At 42.3% G+C, this 21270-nt stretch overlaps 1 protein-coding gene across 2 annotated transcripts in view; it reads left to right on the top strand.

The window, feature by feature from the left end:
* Window positions 1-863: 863 nt before the first annotated feature.
* The window catches only part of CORIN (corin, serine peptidase), a 125373-nt gene continuing 104966 nt past the window's right edge, over window positions 864-21270 (top strand). Inside the window, exons 1-2 of one of the 2 annotated variants that reach the window (XM_041490601.1) lie at window positions 864-1044; window positions 18417-18561. In XM_041490601.1, coding sequence (XP_041346535.1) covers window positions 970-1044; window positions 18417-18561 — 220 coding nt within the window. In that variant the 5' untranslated portion in view covers window positions 864-969. Of the gene's footprint in view, window positions 1045-1486; window positions 1507-18416; window positions 18562-21270 lie in introns of those variants that run through there. The other variant, XM_041490609.1, reaches the window with a different exon arrangement.

Below are 21270 nucleotides of genomic sequence, written 5' to 3'. Positions count from 1 at the left end.
TTTCGCTGGGGAGGGACGGGGTACGGCAGACCGGGTCGCCAGGGGGCTGGGACCGGAGCCTTCCTGCGGGAAAGGAGCTGGGGAAACCCGTCGTCGGCTCCGGGAGGTTCCTCCTGCCGGAGCTCTTTCCCCTCCGCTTCTGCGGTGCCATCCCCGGTTTCAGCTCTCTTTGGAGCCTTAGAGGCCGGGCTGCGACAGGCCAGCCGCTGTGCTACAGAGGGAAGCTTTGCAGTCCCTGCCGGCGCGACTCTCCCTCGCTAGGTTGAAAGGAAAGCCTTTGCCGGACGTTAACGTAAAATGAAGAGCAGGGAAGTCCACCCGGGAACCGCGGATGAAGGAGGGGACACGGGAGTCTGGCCCACGCTTGCCAACCTCTGCTATGAACTCTGCGCCTGGACTCGGTGGGCCGAGAGCGCCTGCAGGTCCGTGCGCTGGGCTGGCTTCGCATCGCTTCAGCCGCAAGTGCGCGTCCGGGCGGCCCGGCGGCCAGGGCGCGGCGGAGCCCCGGCGAGCCAAGGTAAGGGGTGCGAGGGGCGAACTCCGAGGGTTCTTACCCCTCACATCATCTCTGACTCAGGCTTGTCTTGCCACCTGAAGCCCTTCGCAGCGTGACGAGGCGTCCCTTTACCGGATGGGGGGATGGGGAGGGGCGCAAAGCCTGTGCCCACTCCATCCGCCCTCCCTGGGGGATGGCTTTAGGGCGAAATTAGCAAGTAGGCTGTCTCTCTGCGTGTCCCCAAGGGGTAGAGCCTTGTGTGCGAAAGGGGTGGGGATGTGGCTCTTTCTAGCGGAGGTTTATTATTATTGGGTGGAGGAGCGGGGAGGGGGAGTTTGCAGAGCAGACAAAATGCGAAGCTCTCGCCGCAAGCGTGTTTGTGCAGGGGGCGCGTGGACGCGGTTCGTGAGAGACCGAGGTAGAGAACGGTGAGGGGGCGGCCAAAGTGGAGAGGGGTCAGCAGCAGCCAGAGCATGCTCTCCACGCAACAGTTCCCTGCCCTGCCTGCGGAGGAGGAGCGCTACCGGCAGGTCCTCTCCGCCAGCCGGGTAAGGCGAATCTCGGGGTGCTCCCCTCCTCGCGGGGGACCGCCTGGGGACCGCGGGCCGGGGGCCTGGGAGGGCGGCTGGCTCCGCCACTCGGCGACCCCCGGGCTGCGGGCGGGGGCAGCGTGCTCAGGGGACACCCTCGTCCGCAGCCGGCCCAGGGGCAATTCCCGTGCGCGGCGCACAGCCGGCGCTGCCGCCGTGGGGCTGAGCGGCAGGGTGCTCGGGCAAGCGGAGGAGGGGCAGTCCCCTTTCCGAGCCCGCCGAGCTGTTGTAGCGAGAGCGGACCCGCGGCTCGCAGGCAGGGACGGAGCCGTGTCCCCCGGAGGCGCGGCCTGGGGGATGGCCGGGAACAAGTGACGTGCCGTGCCCAACCTGCCGCGATGGGGCCGTCCCAGAGCGCTCCTGTGTCGAAACTTGTGGGGACGCGCCGGGGACGGACGCGTTCAGAGGCGCGGGCTGCAGGTGAGCCGCAGCCAACAAGCGCTCGTTGTCGATTTCTCAGGGAGAGCCGAGCGGCGCCCTCGCCCCGCTTTTCTCACCAAGCTAGGAAGATCAGCGGGGCTGCTGTGCCCCGTAAATGCTCTGCCGCTGGAAGGAGCGGGGAGGAGTTGGCCGAATCCGACAACAGGTCCGGCCAGGATCTGCGGGAGCAAAGTTTAGGCTTAACCTCTGTCAGGGCTGTCACGGCAGCTCCATCGGCGACTGGGCTCCCGGGGAGGCGATGCACCGTGACCCCGGCGCGGTAGTTGCTCCCCGGCATCAGCGGGAGCTGGCTTTATCCTTGCGTCGGTGCACGCTGCGGTCGGGTGCAGGGACTCCCACCCCACTCCCACGGCTGTCCGGCGGGATGGTACCGCTAGCCGTCGGGAGGTTATCCTGCACAGGGTCACAGAGGGGGAACTTCATCCTTACAGGGAAAGCCAGCCTGTGTGGTTGCAAGTGTCCGGGGGGCACAGCGCAGGTGTGGTGTGGGCAGTCTCGCAGCACACACCTGTGCGCAGGGATGAGGTGGTCTGCCGCCCTTAGGGGAGAGGCTGCATAAGAGGGGGCGAGAGGGAACTTGCAGGAGGTGGCTGCTGCGCTAGTGCGAGCTTGCAGGGTGAGTCCCCTCAGCCTGCCCTTCCCTCCGCTAGCCGGGGCGCAGGTGTCTCCCCAGTGTCCCCGGCGCGGGTGCGCTGTCAGAGGGGCGGGGGCCGCAGCTGTACAGCGGGGAGCCCACGGCGAGCGAGCAGGAGCGTCCGCGGGGAGGGACCGGCTGCCCTCGCCCTCTCCGCCGCCGGGAGGGACCGGCGAGGCCGCGCCGGAGTGCTGAGCCTGATGCGTGGCCCTTGTGGAGAGCGCGACGGAGCTTCTCGCGCTGTCACACCGACCGTACGCGACCGAAATGGCACAGCAGGGCGTTCCACAAGTTTATAAACAAGGCAGTATACTTTAGTAGTATCATTGCTCCACTTGATTTAAAATGCAGAGTCCTTTGATGCATTTCATGGCAGACAGTTAATTAACTTAATTTACTAGCAGTCTGGTTGAGATTATGAAACTCTGAAGTGAAATCAAATATCTAGAGCTTTTAATGCATTCACGGGATCTCTTGGGAAGTTTTGGCTTTCAGCAGTAAGAGTATGGTAGTGGATTTTTCCATATGGGTATGTACACCCTTCCTGTGTTCCTAAAAGATGGACCAGTCAGCAGGACTAAATTCTTTTGTTTGTTTTTGTAATGGATGCTCTAGTTGGAGATCTCTGTTATAAGCTTCTTGGCTGCTATGGCACATGGATGAATGAATGTATCACTGAGATAGTCCAAACAAAAAAAAAGTTGCAATACAAGAAATTAGAGAACTGCTCTGCCTGTGTCCCTATAAAAGCTGGTGGCATCCCCAGAGGACCTTGGGCATCTAGGTTCTGTAGAAAGATGGGGACTCCTCCAGCTGAACAAGGAATCCTAAACAATGTTTAAATCTCTTTTAGAAATGAAATGCTCATGACTTTTTTTCTCTCCGTCAAAGGCCATTTATGAATTACCCCGACAGGCAGACAGGTCTTTCTGCCTGTGGAGAAGCCTGGACCTCCAACCCCACATATGATCCTCACTCAGCATGCATTTTTGAGGAAGCCACTAGCGCTCGTTTTCCTGGGAAAGCTCTCATGGTGGTGAGCCAGGCAGTACAGCACGCTTTCCCATGTTAGAGGAGCTTGCTTGTCCTTTTAGTATCTCATGAGGCCATCAGGACAAAATATTGTTTTTTCCTGAGTCTTTTGGAGCTGGAACTATAAAATAGCTGGAACTATAAACTGAAGAAAACATTCACTTCCTTTCCACAAGTCTTAGCTGGCACTCAGCTGTATGCAGATAACTTGAGTGTCCAGTGAATTAAAAGTATTGTATGTAGATGGTTGGAAATGTGTCATGATTGGAGGTGTTCTATAAAATGTGCACAGGGCAATTGTATATATCTCTGTTATTGTTTGGCTGTTAATTATGTATTCGATGATGTCTGCAGATACAAGTTAAACCAGGACTGTTAACTGTGCCAGTAATTATTTTAAAATGTGGGTTTACTTGAATGGAGGAATTGCCCTTTTTTAAATTTTTCTTTTCCTGCTAAGCTGATATACATGTTTAGGTCTTAGCACTCAGCTCCCTTGAGAAACATTACTGTTCTGGCTTTGTATTAAGCTCATGTATTGCTAGACACATAATTTCTTGTCATTAGTCTCATAGCCAGACAGGGAATGTGTGCCGAGGCTGAGGTGGATAAGCACCTAGACAGAAATCTCATTTGTCAGAAGGAGAATGGTCCTTTCAAGTGAAGGTGAAACAGGCAAGGGAATTTTGGGATTGTTGTATCTGGCAAAGAAATCCAGCAGCTCCTGCTCAACTGCTCTAACCAACAAATGGTGAACTGTAAACAAACCCTTTGTTCACAAGCAGGAAGACAGCACTTCAGTGTGGCTAAGTGGTTGTTTGAGCTCTGTCAATCTTTGCCATGCTGAGGCTCAGCAGATTCAGGTCATTCCATTCCAGGAGACACAATATGAGCGCTACTGGCTCTTCCTTAAGACGTGGGAGCTGTGCCTTTTCACCTGGACCAGGAGGCCCTGGGTACCAGGTCATCTGCTTTCAGGCTGAACAGATCATGCTGTTAGGCAGTTACGTACACTGGCACGGTCTCCTAGTGTGGTCAGGTTTTAAAAGATGGTGGTTATAGCAACATTGTGTGGGAAGAGTCCTGTCAGCATGTCAGATATCCTTAGCAAGTGCTTACAAGGCCAGCTGAATGTCTTGTTTCTGAATGCCGGCCAGGGTTTGGCAGGGGTGGATGTCAGGCCGCTTGCAGGGCAGTTTTAGACTTGCACATGCAGCTTAGGCCCTTTCAAATGTGGCTGCCAGACACCTCCTGATATTTAAATGCCTTCAGGATGAAGCAGCTAAGTAAGCAGCAGGGCTTGAGGGGGGCAGTCTGATTACAGTTTGAAATACTGCTGCTTGAGTCTGTCCCAGTTTCTTTCCCTAACCGAAAAGAAATGGACCTCGTAAGTGGCAGGCTGGGTACATACAGTTCTCCAGTGCCAGGATAGAAGGGTAGGTGATAACCTGCTGTGAAGTGATGGATTGTCATAGTAGGAGAAAGAAAGGTTAAATCCTCCTTGCAAAAGTCTTCAGACTCAGAGCAGTGACTGAAGACAGTATCCAGGTAGCTGCAGCCTGACTATTCTCATTGCCTCTGAATTTTTATTTATCTTGGCCCTCCACAGTCAGTTGCTGCCTTGTGAGCAGTTTCACCTACAGCTGTCCTGGGCCTCACTCTGGGTGCCAGGGCGTGAGAGCCCCCCCTCACTTGTTGGGACTGCGGGGAGTGGGGTGGCCCTCACTCCCCGGGAGGCTGCATGAGTTAAAGTGGGGGCAAAGAGGGAAGGTACAGCGCCTGGGCCTTGTCCCTTTGGCTCTCGCGGCAGCAGCCCCCGTGTCCAGCGGCTTGTCCCTGTGTCCAGCGGGTTGTCCCCTCTCCCGGCCGCGGCCACCTTGCCCGGCTGTGCTGAGGGGTGAAGGGCGGGCTGCTCCTGGGTGCCTCTCCCGGTCCGCAGCCCCGCGGCAGAATACGATGCCGATCGCATCCTTTCCCTCAGTCCCCCGCCCTCTATAAATAACTCTGGCTGAGCTGACCTGTCAGATTCCCCCGGCAGAGCGGATCCCCTGACCCGGGCCGCCTGCAGTGGAAAGTCTGAATGCAAAACATACCGTAGTAAAAATAGAGCTGCCGGGGAGCCCCGCCGGCAGGTCCCCGCGGCTCTCGGTGCCGCACCGGGCCGGCTCCCGCTGTCCCCTGCGCTCTCCCGTCAGCACTGAGAGCTCCCCCTGTTCCTAAATCTGTGTACACTTTAATGCCTCAGTGGTGAATGCTTTTCTTGCTGTCAGATGGAAGCATAATTAATTTTTGCTGTGGAGCAGATAGTTCCAAGTAGCGTTTTTAATTCCTGCTTGCCTTTCCAACTAGCAAAGATGAAAGATATACGAATAATGGTTAATATCCTAAATGTAAAAATAATGAGATGACTGTCAAGCAAGAGATTCTCATTTCAAAAAGAAGTGAGAATGTTGCTACATCTGAAGTCTGAATGAGATTCCATCCTGTGCCTACCTTGTGCAGACAGCTGCTCCCCTGAAGGGATAGATACTTCTCGGCTATGGTTTCAAGCCATGATAATTTAAAGCAGTGCTTGTAACTAAATTGTGCATATATTATTTCTGGTTGTTTTACCTGCAAAACTTGAATATCTGGAGGCTAAAGCCAGCAACAGGCACCAGAAAATGCTGTCGGATGCTGCTATGCCTTGTCCTTCTGGCTCATCCATGTCACAGTTGTTGGCCCTCAGTGCCCTTTGGGGCACAGCCGACTCTATGGGCAGTGGTGGCATGGCCTCAGCCCCCAGCCAAGTGCCACATGGCCACTTGCTCTCTCCCTACCCCATCCTGTGGGATGGGGGAGAAAATAGAGTGAGAAAGCTCGTGGGTCAGGATAAAGGCTGGGATATCCCCTCCTGATTACCATCATGGACAAAACAGACTCGAGTGGAGTAAATTAGTTTGTTACTGATTAGCACATACTGACTGATTCAGATATTGTGAAACAAAAACAAAAAAGGAAGCAAGCGTTAAAACACTTCAGGAAAACACCTCTCATCCCCAATTCCCAGACTCAGCTTCCCTCCAGACTCCTCTCCTTCCCCCTTGTTATCACCACAGGTGGCACTCAGTCCCTTCAGTGAGGCAATGAACAGCTCAGGGAAGGACTGTGGTTCTCTTCTACTCCTTTGTTCTTACTCATCCTCTGCTCCAGTGTGGATCCTCCGTGGGCTGCAGTCCTTTTGGGAGTATTTGCTGTACCATGGAGCACATACTTCTCTGACCTTGGTGTTGGCACTGCTCTTTCTCACTCTTTTCCTGCTTCTCTGCCCGTGTGTGCATGTGCCCTTTCTTAAATACTTTTTCATGGAGGCACCACCGACTTGGTTGGTGAGCTCATCTGTGTCCTGTGACTGCTGCTGTGTGCTAGATACGTCCAGGTGGAACTGGACATATCTAGCACACAGCAGCTCCTGCTCTCTTCTCAAGGAGGCCAACCTTGCAGTCCCTGCACTGGCAGCAGCTTGCCACCTACATGGATGTCCATGTAATTGGGACAGAAGTGGTGGTCAGGGTACTCACCAGAGTAGCAGTGTTGCCTCTGTGGTTGTCTGCTTCTCTGTCCCTCTTCCTCTAGCCTCGAATCATGAAGGGTTGAAAATAATCCAGCAGTCATCCTTCTGTTCCTTTTCATAATTTCTGTCATTAGAGTGGAACCTTTGCATCATCTGCTTGTTTGGGTGCCACACAGTTTACAGTTCTCTGATTTTTTTGAGTTGTTTCCAGCATAAGGTAGATTTTTAGCATGTTGACCTCTAGAAACTGAATAGAGGCTAAAAATCAGATACTGACAGAGCTGCTTTTGAATGGTGAAGTTTGTGCTGTGATGGTTCAAGCTCTGCCCTGGGGGACAGCTCCTGTAAGTCTGTAGGAAAAAAGACTGTCAGGTTACATCACTGCAGGTGCTCCTGTGAGCTATTGCTCTTCTGGAATTGCAAGGCCAACTTTTTCTTGTAAAAGAAGTGTTTTGTATATTGAACATTTAATTGATCCTCACCTAGTCCTTTAAGGGAAAGGAAGTGAATGTAGAGTTTCCTTTTATTAGGACTGCATCAGATTTCATCTACTCCAATTAATGTGTTGTAGTTCAGGGAGATTCCAATACTCGGTGTACGGTGCTCTTGCAATCACTGGTTAATGATTGTCAAAGTCTGTCTTTCCCTTCTTCTCTTCCTAAAACCTTTAACACTCAATTCTGCCATGTACAGACCCCAGTGTTTTAAAAACTAGAATCTTTCAGAACTGATTTGTTTGATGCCAGAGAGAGATTTCACTTCAGTACTTGGCAGTGATTTAGCAGTACTAGTAACTGCCCGGAGCAATTCCTATTACTGTTCATCACCTCAAAAGAACTCCTATTTTCAAAACAGCCTATACTGTCACTCTGATATTATTGAAAATTTCTTGATAACATCAAAGATTCAGGAAGCATTTCCTAAGGAAAGAGACTCTCATTTTCACCCTTTTCTGCCTCTGAGTGAAGCAGTGAGAAATTGGTTATGTGGTCCTTGCATTTTTCGTCTCACTAGTGATTTCAGAAAGCAGTCAGGCCTTTCTCTGGGAAATAAAACCTCTGGTAGGTAGCACTGAGGAGTTTTCCACCCCACATCTCTGAGTCCTGCTGCTCTGCATTCATGTAATAGTACAGCAGATAGCTGTAATACGCAATCATGTTTTCTCCTGACTTCTGTGGGACACTGGAGCAACATGGACATGTCTTCCATTGCTGCTGCTTTTGCTGTCAAATTTTTTGCTGGGTGGATCATTTTGCCTGTGTTAAAGTTGTCCTGAAACCAGTGGCGCCTCAAGATTATAGAAGCAGTACTGGCTACGTTTCTCAGGCTTTTCCCAGCCTCCTGCATTTTCACATCTCCAGGAAGAAACACAGACAGCTGAGCCCACCTTGCCTTAACAGCCTTTCCTTTTTTGCCATTATTGAGTGACAGATGTTGCTGTGAGATACTTTATTGTTTGAAAAAGCTAGTTCTGTGCATCTGTAAATATTGCCTAAATGGATAATATATCTGAAAGAATATTACTGTAGAGTAAGTAGCTATCTTTCTTCTTCTCTTTTTTTTTTCTCACAGTGCCTTTTGATAGGCAGCAACTACATAACAGAAGAATTAAGTAGTAAATGCCTTTTCATAAGCTTTGTTTTGTCCCTGCTCAGCCATTTTAAGAGTGTTAGCTTAAATAATTTGTAGTGCATGTAGACAAGCCTGGAAAGGAAGTCTGAAATTATGATTGAATGTGTTTAAAAATTATTAACAAATCCCTTTCCCTATAAAGTAAGAGATGTGGAGTAGTGTTGATGGTAGTCTGGGTGATTTGAGAATCCAGATGGTTTCCATTTGTTTTTTCCTTATCATAGATGGGATTATTCTATGACTCTTGGAGTTTTCCAAAGAAAATGTCAATGGGAGAAAATCTGGCATCTGCTTTAGGGATGACAAATTGAATATTCCTAGCCATAAATACAGTAGCATTTTTATTATTTGATGAAATAATCAGACTGTTATTGTTTCAGTGACTTAGAAGGATGTTTTTTTCCCATAAATCTTTATATGATCCATAAAATTCATTATTATGTAAAAGTCATAGTCAAATTTATACACCAATGTAAGTGCCTTGTTAACCCATTTAACCTTGAGTGTAATCATTTAATCTTAATCTTTTCTGTATTGGCTCATTTTTTTTTGTAAATTCAGCAGTATTGAGTAGGTTTAATCTCTGGTCACCTCTCCAGTTATTTCTGTCTCAATGTCCTGGTAGTTTTGAAAAATATTCTTTTCTTTCTTTATTTTCTTTTACTGAAGCAAAATGTTCAAGGATGACATGTTTCTGAACAAAGTGGTATCCTACTGAAAAATGAATGAGTCACTTCTAAATTTTTCAGGTAGTAGCTGATTGACCTTTGTGACATTGTGTAAACCCATTTTCATCTTTGGGAGGAGGTCAAATGAAAATCCAGCTATGCTGAACAGATAAGGCTTTGCTTTAACACTAAATCACATCTATTCCTTTGATTAATATTGCTGTTGGCCTTATCTTTGGTCCAAGGGTTAGTATCTTTTTTAATCACAAGTCAGAAAAAAAAGTCAGTAAACATAATACATTCAAATCCTAAATTTTAATTTCTTCTAGGTAGATGTTTATAGCTGAAGAACAATTTTTTCAAATGAAAAATTAATAAAAAATGCATGAAAGATAAAGAGATGAATGCTTTTAAAAAGACTTCTGCAATTTTTTAGCTTGCATTTTAGTTTACCATCCCGTTGATGTGATTGAAAGCTTCTGATTTTAAATGGGTTAAGCAATTGCATAATCAGCAGTAGGCATTGCACAGAGGGTTAAACCTACTGATGAGGCATTAACAGGGAAAAAAGGTATATCCAATTATGAGCTCTAGCTACCTTGTGTGGGATGGGACTTCTACGCAGGCAGTGGGTAACTGATACACTGAATGTGAGCCACAGGACAGGCAGGATTTCTTTTTACCCTTTCTAGTTTTCCAGGCTTGAAAGATTCTTTTAAGAGGAGGTTTTCCTCTAGCAGTATCCCTTCACCCTCTCAAAAAGTTTCTGGGTTTTTTTTTCAATTTTTTTTTTTATTGTCCGAAAGGAGGCCACTAAGATTTTTCTGTGGGTTTTTTTTTGGTTTTTTTTAAACAGTTTTCAAATTTGCCTTTCTTATGCTAATGGCTCTTCTGCAGACATCTGCTCATTGAATTCCCAGCAAGGCAGGAACCTGAAGAGGGTACTGTGTTACTTACTCCCTGTTTGATGGGTTGTGATTCTCAGCAGTGTGTAGCCAGAGGCTTGCCATCGCTGTTCAGCATGCTTAGCTCAATGCAATGAACATCTGGGTAGTCAGGAAAGCATTAGAATAGTCTCTCTGTGTGTTCAGAAAAACAGCACGGCACTGTGGAAACTTCCATGAGTAATTTTGCAAGCCGTAGCAACTTAAAGAAAACTAAGAACCCCTAGAGCATGAATTCTGCATTAGTTAAAGAGTACTTTTCCCCAGAACAATTTCCCACTGCTTGTGGAAGTGGGCTGAATGGGTGTTCGTGTTCTGGCACTGAGAAGTATCAGATAATGCTAACCATAGTTGAATCCTTAAAATTACTGCCTTTTGTACACACTTCAGTTTTTAAAAAATCTTTGCTATCTTCCATATGTTTACTGAATCTTGCTCATCTTATGAGGAATGGCAGCATCACACATCTTTGCCACCAGCTGTGAGTAATAAAGAAGAGAGAATTTAGAAATGTAGTAAGTTTGCCATCAGCTGTACTGTTTCCTAATCTCAACATTCTTGAGAATTCACCTAAGTTCCATTGGGAATGTGGGAAGTATCCCCACAGTAGTTTTAAGTTTACATCAGTGAAATGATAAATAATTGTAAATATGTACAATATATAACTAAGTATGTAAACAATTAACATTTATGCCAAAACAGAATCATTATACAGCAGCACTTGTTTTTAAAAATGAAGGGATTACAAAATATACTGGTATTTAAGAGTAGCATTACTGTTTTCTAGTAATGATAAATATCCTTTTTTCCCTGTTTTCTAGTTCAACTGAAGACTGATTTGTGCTGACTGTATATCTTGGCTAATGGTGTGTCTAGCTCTTATTTATAATGAGATGGAGAACAGTTATTGGTATCACACATGGAATCCATGAAAATCCTTTCTTTTCCGCTTCCATCTTTTGCATGAGATGTTAAGCATAGATTACCTGTAATGGAGAATCAAGGTCAATACTTTGCTTGCCAGTAGCTTTCTGATGTCTAAATAAAATATTTTTAGGGACACCAATTATTAAATTATTTATGTTTATTTTGATACCAAATAGATGTTTTTCAAAGTGCCTTTATAGTCCACTACATTGCCAGGACAGAACAGTGTATTCTTTCCCTAAAGAACTAGATGAAATGAGAATAAACTCAGAACTCCAAATTGCCTGGCTGCAGTGCCTGTGTCTGAATGGCCAACTTACTTTCACCTCCCTCAAAGCCTTCAGAAAGGGAAGAATGAGGTGTGAAAGAGAAGTTGCACCAGAAGCAGGCTCTCAATTGAGAGATTGTAAAGATAGTAAATTGGGTGCTGGCAACACCACCGGCAGCACAGTGTTTATCTGTCACGCCACATAAAAGCAGATTTGGAGGTGCATGTTGGTGCCTCTGGCAGAAATGCAGAGTGAGGGTGGGTTGTGCAGGAGGTGTCTGCAGTCACACTGGACGGCGCAGCAGGCACACAGCAAAGGGGATCTCGCTTGGTAGCAGCAGTGAAAGATTTCCCACCCACAGGTGAGTGGAGCACCACAGGTGTGCCTTGGGATTTGGTCTCAGCAAGCTTTCTGCTGACTCGCTCAAACTGAAGCTGGAGCAGCATAAGAACAGTGTTGTCACTGAACATGGAGAGACATACCTGCATGTCACCTTGACCCTTATCAGCTTCTCCTGCATAACTCCTCAGTTACTCAGCTCCAAAATGGTTACAATGGCTCACAAAACTGCTGAAATTATTGGGAGTCAAGAACTCCAAATCTGAATGGAAGGAAAGAATATCACATAAATATTTGTAAATCTGAATTGGTGACTGACTTCTGGTCATGCCCAGTTTGATTTTTGCAGCACTGTTTCCCAAACTGGATTAAAAACAGCTTGAAAAGTCTGTTGAACAGAAGTGGTCATTGGGTCTATATGGTAGTGTGAAAGGCAAAACATGACATTATTTTATACCTTACATCTTCAACACAAATGAAACATCACTGACACAGTTACACCTTACTTATTTTAAGGGAAAATATACATCAGGAAATGTGTTCCAGGTTTATGCTTCAAGCAAAAGAATCTGGCCTCTAGCACCAACCAAATACTTATTTTGGAAAGATATGCCCAGCTTTATATAACATCTCCCTTAGTGGGATACTGTGTATTTTGCATTGATTAGTTTCATGGAAGAGAAAGGAGGTCTGACCATCAAAATTAACTTCTAATGAATTATGTCAGCAATTTGTATTTCGTCTGAGGATATGGAGTACCGTGGGAAAAGTTACAAGATTACAGTGAACTTGAACTATCAGGAAAATAGTGCGTTTTATTGGCAAATAACAACTTTGTGATAATAACATGCTTTTCATGTTTGCTGATTTGCTGTATGAAAAAGGTTGTTTTTTTGGGTTTTTTCCCCTGCCTTCTGTATGAAAAAGTGTCTGGTTTCTGGTTTTTTTTGCTGCTTTACTGTATGAGAAGTTTTTTTTTTTTCCCTCTAAATGGCAGTATTTCCTTTTAGAATAACTATGACACTACTGTTCTTCAATTTGTGTACACTAGAATTTGGGTACTGCTTGTATTTGCATACTAACAAAAGCTGCTTAGTATCCAGTTTCTTATGCTACCTTAACATTTATTTGTCAGGGTCCATTTCAGTTTGGCTCTCTAATTCCTCTAATACTGAAAATGAAATATTTTGCAATTTTTTGCCTGCATGTGTTTTTAACATGTGACTTTGTACCTTTGGACGATTTATCTTACACTTTCTACTTGTTACAATGACTATTGAAGTATGGTGTTACATTTTTTTGACAATAAAGTAGTCAAATGGAGGTGCATTGCTGACTCCTAGTATTTGTGTGAACAGGACAGAACTGGTAAAAAATGTAGGCCATTTTCAGCTTCTCTTACTCATTACCAGGCCTTCGAATATTATGAGTTGATCAGAAAAGGCTGTGAGTAGGGTTAAATTTTTATATATATGTAGTGTTTTGTGCTTAAACATTGACACTTCACATGTTCAGTTTTTGCTCTGTAGCCATAGCAGGTGGGAACCATCTTCCTCGTAATGGCAAAGGGAAAGCTGTAATGGCTGGTATGGTCATGTCAGTCCAGTATCTAGAGATTTAAGACTGGCATCATAAAAGTAGATGAAATCACAAGAGCTGACAGCTGAGCACTGCTTAAACATTAGAAGAGGAACAGTATCAAGGATATGGAAAGAGCTGCAGATAGTTTTCATAATCTTACATAATTATTGCTTGGCTGCGTAGCAGATTCCTCAGTGGCATTATGAGGACGGCTGAGGACAATGGCATTAGGAGGTGACCTGTGTACCGCCCCCTGACATTCTTTCTGCATTTCATGGTAGTACTTCCTTCCGTTTCTTTCCATTACAAACACTAAATAATGCTTTGGTGTATGGCTTGCTCAAGATACATTAATGCTTCTGATCTAGGAGGTGTCTTCTACATTTCTGTGTAGAGACCCATCGTGCACAGAAGATACTGACAGTAGGCAATTAGCCCTAATGATACTTCTTTATTGGGAGAGCATCTGTTCGTTCTGTGGTGACAACAGCAGGAGATATTTTTGTCAAGTGCTTATACCATGATTCAGGCTGTTTCATAGACTAGTAACTTAGATACTTTTAGTATCTAAAAGGAAAATTGCATGCTGCCATAGTCTTTTCACCCATAAATCTTAATGTAATCTGTCATTTCTCTGATTTAATATGACAGGCATGTTATTGAAATGACAGCCATGAGATCAGATTCTTTCCACGTCTTGCAGAAAATAAGCTGTGAATTTTGGTCCAATGAATTCTTAGTCTTTTTGCAGTCAGATGGGACTACACACTCTTTTCCATCTTACTTTTTTCCTCCCTCTGTGGTTCCAGAAAATAAACTGAGCAGTCTGATCCAGCAGTCCTAGATAAACCTAGACTTTTTGAAAAAATACACACTGAAATTAGCTCAGAATTTCTTTTTAGTCTATTTCCTTTATTGCAGTCATTACTGAAAGAATGCCACTCAGGTAAGCAGCAGTTAATGTAATTTTGTTAGGGACAAAACTTCTTAGCTGTCAGAAGAAATTATCTGTTATTTTTAGGCATCCTCTCTTCTGACTATATTCTTGTCTTGATTATATTTAAATACAAAACCTTTGTATTAAAAGCAAATGACTTGTTGCCTTAAAAAACAAATGCCGATATTTTGTAATTGTAGTGCACACGATATTTAATTCCAAAAAATATTTCTTAGACTGAGTTTTCTAATAGCAGTGGTTAGAAGAGAACTTGCACCAGTTCTTCAAGTATTGAGAATATGTTTTAGTCCAGTGCTATAGATTTTTGGCTAAATCTATTTTCTTTTGAAATCTTTAGCATTTAGAGTTGATTTCTTTCAGTGGGCCTTCAAGGATCCTGCTTTTAAGTCTTCTTGACCTTTCCTTGGAAAGGGAGATATATGTGTATCTACCAGGTACCTCAGTCTTAGAGACTTAGAAAATGATTCAGAGAAACTATTAACTACACTGAGAGTTGAGGGAGACTGGTTTCTTCTCTCAGCCACTAACCTAGAAGCTTGAAGTGAGCCAAGGAATAAGCATTTTGCACCCCTGCTTCCTTCCATAGGCCCATTTTTATCTGACGATTCCATTATTTATGTCTTTAGTCTATTATTTGTTCCTCTATTGCATTATTCATTAGAACTGAGAGAACAAAGCACATCTGCAGTTTATGCAGATACCATTGTCATACTAGAGCACTTCAAGCTGGTGCATGTATTCTTTGTGTATTGCAATATTTGATGGCAAGAGGAAAAGAAATACTGTCAGGGAATATACAAACAGTATGTGTAATGCATTCATGTTTATCTGTATGACACTTCATTAAATTCTCATTGTTGATATAGGAACCAGCAACACTATCTCTAGTTTTAGTTCATATTCATTAGAGAAATTGACAGAAAAAACTTAATGTGGATGTTCAAGTGATGGAAAATGGTAATATTGGGAAACAGGAAAAATTAATTTATGCTTACATAGTCACTGATGATGATTTAAACAGGTGTATTGTTTTTCTTTTCCCATAGAAGGGAAAAATACAACATTTAGTTGCCTATAAATATTTACTTCGCTGTTCTACAGAACAAGCAATTCATGGTGCTTAAAGAGGCCTCTCTAACAATACAGCATTCTTTTCTTGAGCAATCATTAAGAGCAAATTTGGATACAGCAGCCCATTTTAAAGTCTGTGGCAGTGAGTTGTTTGAGATTTATTGCTTTCAGGAGTAAACAAGAAAGAAAATGTTCGATGTTCTCATTTAGTATTGAACATTTATGTAAAGTAAGTAATATTTACAATGACAGCAGACTTCAGAAAACATTTCTCAGAGAAGCAGAGAGTCACCAGAAGCTCATTGTTTTAATTAGCATATATTTAATATTTCTGCTAGGTTAACTCTAAGGTTTATATATGACAATGGTGGTAACTGCTGTCAGTTAAACATTTGTGCTTGAGATTATTAAGATCTCATGGACCTCCAGAATAATCAATGTCATCCCCTCTTCACAAAAAGAATCAAAAAGTGATGATGGATATTATTTCTGAATGTTTTTTCAAATATTTGAGAACAAAAATTTTGTTATTTCTTGCTAAGTTTTTACTCCTAAGACAAACTCTTTGTGGAGTCACAGGTCAGAATTTACTTTGTATTACACTGGGTAGAGTTGGACATTTCTGCTTGAGACTTGCAAGAAGTGCATCTCGGTTAGGAGTAATTTCTTTAGAAAAATGAGCTGGATCTAAAATTTGTTTTGTCTTGAAGAAACTAAGAATCAGCTCCTGAGTGCCTTGATCACTGGGCTGTGTAGTGATGGTCCTGCTCCTTGTTGTCTGGCCCAGAACAACCAGGTTCTTTTTTACAGAACATCATCATTTCAAGGCATGGTGTACTCTGATTCAGGAGGAGTCTGTGTTCATGTGGTTGTGATAGTCTGTTCAGTTGTAGTTCTAATTTTTTAACTGCTTCAGGCAAAATAGGGTATTGCACTCAATTGCCCCCTTTCCTGTGGGAGCACTGCATCAACTGCATCGTTGTCTGTGCTTTCAGAAGTAATTATGGCAGTGTTTTGGAGATCTGTGTTCATAGCTGAGTTCTGTTATTCCTCTGTTACCTGTGCTCAGAACTCACAAGGGGACCTAATATAGGCTGTGCAAACCCAGGTTGTGGAATTCAGGGAAGCCTGCTATGAGTACAGCAGCTAAAGCTGCTGGATTCCAGCATTACCAGAAGCAAAATGTCAGGCAGACACTGAAGACTTCAGTATGACAAGGCAGACAAGTGTGGACTGTGGGAAGTCAAGCAGGTATTGTCTGAATGTCACATGGATTGAAGTTCCTAATATTCACCTAATTCCTTAACTTTATCTGTGACTGAATGTTTTAGATGTCACTTGTGGACAAGGGCATTAATTAAGCTGAGATATCCTGAAGTCTTGGTTTGAAACATTTACTACTTCTGAATAAGCTGCTGATTAAGAAAAAACAATTCTGACAACCAGTTAACTCTCTGCAATATTATTTATATTTCTTTTGTTGTGGGAAATGAGGACCAGATTACAGACCTTGTCTTCTCACTCAGACTGTTTCAACAGACACTCTTTATTTTCATCCTGAGCTGGCTGTTTCAGATTTTCAGATAAATCCAACATCTTTAAGGTTACTATCCTGCTCGCTAGATAAAACTAGTAGTAGGATTGTGTTGAGATTGAATCAGTGGAATTGGAGGAAGACTGTCAAGTGAGATACTACTAGCAGCTCACACCATACCAATCCCATATGCATTTTCAGTGTTAATGTCTTTAGTCTGAGCAGTGGAAGTAGGAAAAGAAGTCAAATGGGACAGACACTGCAGTGGATGAGTCTCTAAGTGGTTAGATGACGTGATGCTTAGCAGTGTCAGAAAAGACACATACAACTTCATAATTGCAGTTTTCTTGGCTTCTGCTGTCTATTGAGGGTCTGCAGTGTCTAGTAACCAGGGGTTTCAGGAACAGTTGATAATTCTGTTATCAGCAAGGAAAATTTCCTTCCAAATAGTCTTTGTGCCATGCTGGAACAAGAGGCATTGTAGAATGTGATGGAAAATTATTCTGCGAATCCTACTTATGCCTACAGTCTTTACATTCAAAGCAGTAAATGGGACTGAGATTGTGGGGTGGTACAAATCCAGTCTCTGTGCAGCAATTCCTTAAGAAATAGTTCAACTTTGGTTTGTGCCAGTCTGTCTGGTGACCTGCTCTTTACAGAAAGGCACGTCCAGCAGAGCCAGCCAAAGGGATAACCCACAGAGACTGTCATTTACAAGACTAATATCATTTATGTTATAGACTTCAGTCTCTTGAGCTTCTTTGGGGAGAGGCTGTCAGGGTAATGGATGCCTTTACTCTTGTGTCCTGACACAACCAACTTTGATGTGATTGATCTTCCTGACAAAGAGGATAAACTATTAGTCATCCTTTGGGAAGACCCTGTTTGGAATGAATAAACTTATCATCCAGTTTCACATTATCACAGGGAAGATTTTATTTATTGGTCTATTTTAAATAAAGGGGCATTGACTTTATAACCATTTCCATCTTCTATTAAATATTAATTTGGAATTTTTTCTTTCTGTTTAAAAATGATGACATTTCTCCAGTATATGTAATCATAATATTAATGGAGTTAGGTTTAAAAAATATAAAATGCATGTTTAGGCTTTTGCAAGGGTTTGAATTTTTGTATTTTGTGCAGCTCAGTTGAATTCAGAAAATTGTTTTTCTCTGTTCTTTTGTATTCTACTCATAGAAAAGAAAATGTGATTTGCAAACTGTAGAGAATACTGTGTTAAGTTATAATTATATAAAGTACTTAAAAAAATCAGACATCATTACTGTGCATAATAAGTCTTCTATTGTCACTTAAAGTTTATAATATTATGTTGATTCTTTAATAAAAGAAACAAGAACATGAAGCTCTTGAATAATTAGTAATGGATTATTTTAAATTATAAAATGATCTGTATTTAGCCTTATTCCTTAAATTTATTATGTATTTTACATTTTTTCAAATTAAATGCCTGTCCAACATCCAGTTCATCAGAAATGTTTAGAAATTTCAGTGGAACTATAAGTCTGTGGATATTGAGTAAAGTTTAATAAATTATATGGATTGCTGTAGATAGTCCACCAGAAAGAAAATTTACATACAACTTGTCTTTAAGAATCTAGTAGCCATCCATATACAGCGTATATTTAAATCATGTAGCTGTGTAATAGGGAGGGAGGACTGCTATTGAAAACATAGGAATTACTGATGGTCCCCAGCATGATAAAACTGCATTTTTGTTTTTCAGGTCTTAGGAACAGATGAGGATACTATGGGGGATGGTTGCTCTCAGAAACTGGCTTCTGCCAAGTTCCTTCGACTGTTGCTCCTGATACTGATTCCATGCATCTGTGCCCTTATCCTTTTGCTGGTGATCCTGCTTACCTTTGTAGGTGAGTGCTTTTTTAATTAGGGAGACACTTTTTAAATTAAAGAGACTAAAACTAAGACAGCGTTCTTATGTGCTAATATAACTGTGGACATCAGACATATATCTTAGCACACCTACCCAAAAACCTAATCTACCTAGTGACTGTTTGTTGCAGAGAAATAAATCTGCTATTTACATTTGTATTCTTAAAATAGATTTAAAGTATCAATGAGGAAACCTTTTCTGGTTTTTTCAAGGTAGAGTTTTGAAGAACACGTTATCTTGAACATGTAGATAGTTTTCAGCAGCCATTTTACAAGTACAAAAGATACTTTTGTTATCATTTTAGATCACTGTCAGTGGAATGGAATATTTATCCAGTTATGTCACACATTCATATACAAACTTGATCTTTATTTTCAGGTGAAATTTAGTTTATAAATAGCCACAAATTTTTCTGAACAGCATACAAAATATTACAGTTTAACTAAGGAAAATTTTGTTAATTTCTTCTACATACAAAATATGTATCAATGCAGAATCCCAAATATGTTTTGTGGAAACTGGTTCAAGGTATTCATAGATTTCATAATGGCTTAGCCTGTTAAGTAATTTTGTGTGTATGCTTTTCATAATTAAAAAGTGCTAATTTATTAGCATAAATTTTTAAAGAAGTCTTCCCTTTGTTACTGTAGAAAAGCTGACATATTAAATTGCTTCAAGTACAAAATAAAAAACACAATAAATGAAAAAAATAATATAAAATAGGTTCAAGCATTTTTTTTCAGGAAAAAAAAGTTTAAAAAATTTGCTTTCAGTGGTGTTTTTGGTTTTTTTCATTTTTCTTTTTGTTAGTGAGAATATTTTCTAATTGAACTTCCTTAGGTACTTCAGAAGCATGTCTGAAATAAGTGGGGTAATGTATCCAGTATCCAGATACACAGATAAAAATTGTATTTTCCTATTCTAAACACTCCAATTTTAATACACATCAAACAGTCAAACAGCAAGCGTAGGAAGAAACTAAAGATGTTTCAAAAAGCACTGTCAAAATCAGGACAATTTAAATCTGTTTTCTCAATTCAGTCTGTAAAGGATATGGAACACGACATTGTAGGCCTGTTCTTTTCATTTAGTTTAAGTTCAGGAAGTAAGAAAACCCACAAAGCTAGTGAATGTTATGATTGACAGGGTAAGTCTTGGGTTGTATCTCTGAACTAAGAACAATCTGAAATGGATTAAGATCACGTAAGTCTTGCAATTATGAAATATGAAGCCGTTAAATATGATTTCCGTATATTTAGCATTCCATTTGTATCTTTCATATCCTCTGCCCTATATTTTCATTCTTTGGTGAGAAAGCTGATAAAAAGGCAGGTGTATTTACGTCAGTTCTACTCAATCTCTTCCTCAGGCATGTATTGACCTGTGAATAAAATGTATGAAATCCTCTGGGAAATGGGGCCTGTTCTGATCCTACTTACATCGTGACTGTCTCCTCTTAAGTCAACCTTATTACTGCAGAGTAACGAATAAGGCTTGGTGTTATAACCCAAGTCTGAAACTGGCAAAGGTCTCTTCAGAAGCAGCTTTTGAATTAACATTTTATAATTTACTATTCTTCTCAGCAGCTTTCATACTCAATGCATTGATAGCCTAAAAGCAAATATATTTGATGACCAGAATTAGATGAAGTAATGCTGTGGACATTTAAAGTGTGTGTAAGAGAATATAGTCTGTTATAGTAACTAACAATACACTATATCCAAAATAGTACTTCATGTTCATTTCAGGTCAATAATAACTGAATTCTAATACTGGTATGAAATCTTACTGTGTAAGAAATAAGTTTATAGTATTGAGTGGCTGATAGAAATTATTTGATGGGAGGGAGGGTAAGGAAGGAAGGAAGGAAGGAAGGAAGGAAGGAAAAGAAAAATTAAATTACTGCAGCTTAACTGACATGCGATAGTTTAGTATACTATGGGACCTCCATAGGATCAATAGTGTGCCCATTTCTCCAGAGTGCAGAGCCATGGGTACAGACCCTGTAGGAGAAATCTCAGTTTATATGTGCTGGCCAGCTGTACTAGTGAACCAGTGCTTTTTTTTCCTTTGCAACTGCCTCATCACTTACCCATACTTTGTTAGGCAGCTTTGCTCTGTTTCATTAGCTTTTAAACAGACTTGGTCTCTTTGAGCTTTCCTGCTCTGAAGAGCTAGAAATCTTCCACAGTTTACTCTGCCAGAATCTCAATTTACTAGCTTGAACAGTGTGACTATTTCTTAAATCTCTTAACTGTCCATTTTTAAGTAAACTGTCAATTTTTTAAAACGTGTCCATATTTAAGTAAAACATTAATTCCCCAAAGTGAACAGCAGCTGGAAATGATCATTAAAACTGCTGGAAAATGTTGCTTTGAAATGAATGTGTCTGGTCCCAGTAGCTCTGTTTTGTACCAAGCACAATGAAGGCCAGCATACTGTATGTTTCTGTCATCTGGACATGCCCAGCTGTAGCTGGAGACACAAATTGAAAATGGTTACATCTGTTTCTCAGCTAATTAACTATCTGGCTTATGATTTACCATCTACAGCTCTGTATGAACCCAAGTCTGAAGAATAGTCGGATATAGTGTGCCTGTATACATGAATAAAATGCATGTTCTCTATGTGCTGTATGTCTGTTAGCAAACATTTATAGAGAGTAATTAATTTCTCTTCACTGAAG

Source organism: Pyrgilauda ruficollis, unplaced genomic scaffold (assembly GCF_017590135.1).
Source record: "Pyrgilauda ruficollis isolate IOZ18807 unplaced genomic scaffold, ASM1759013v1 scaffold1, whole genome shotgun sequence".
Taxonomy (NCBI): domain Eukaryota; kingdom Metazoa; phylum Chordata; class Aves; order Passeriformes; family Passeridae; genus Pyrgilauda; species Pyrgilauda ruficollis.
Note: the sequence above shows the minus strand (reverse complement) of the source record. Positions and strands in the feature narration are given on the sequence as shown.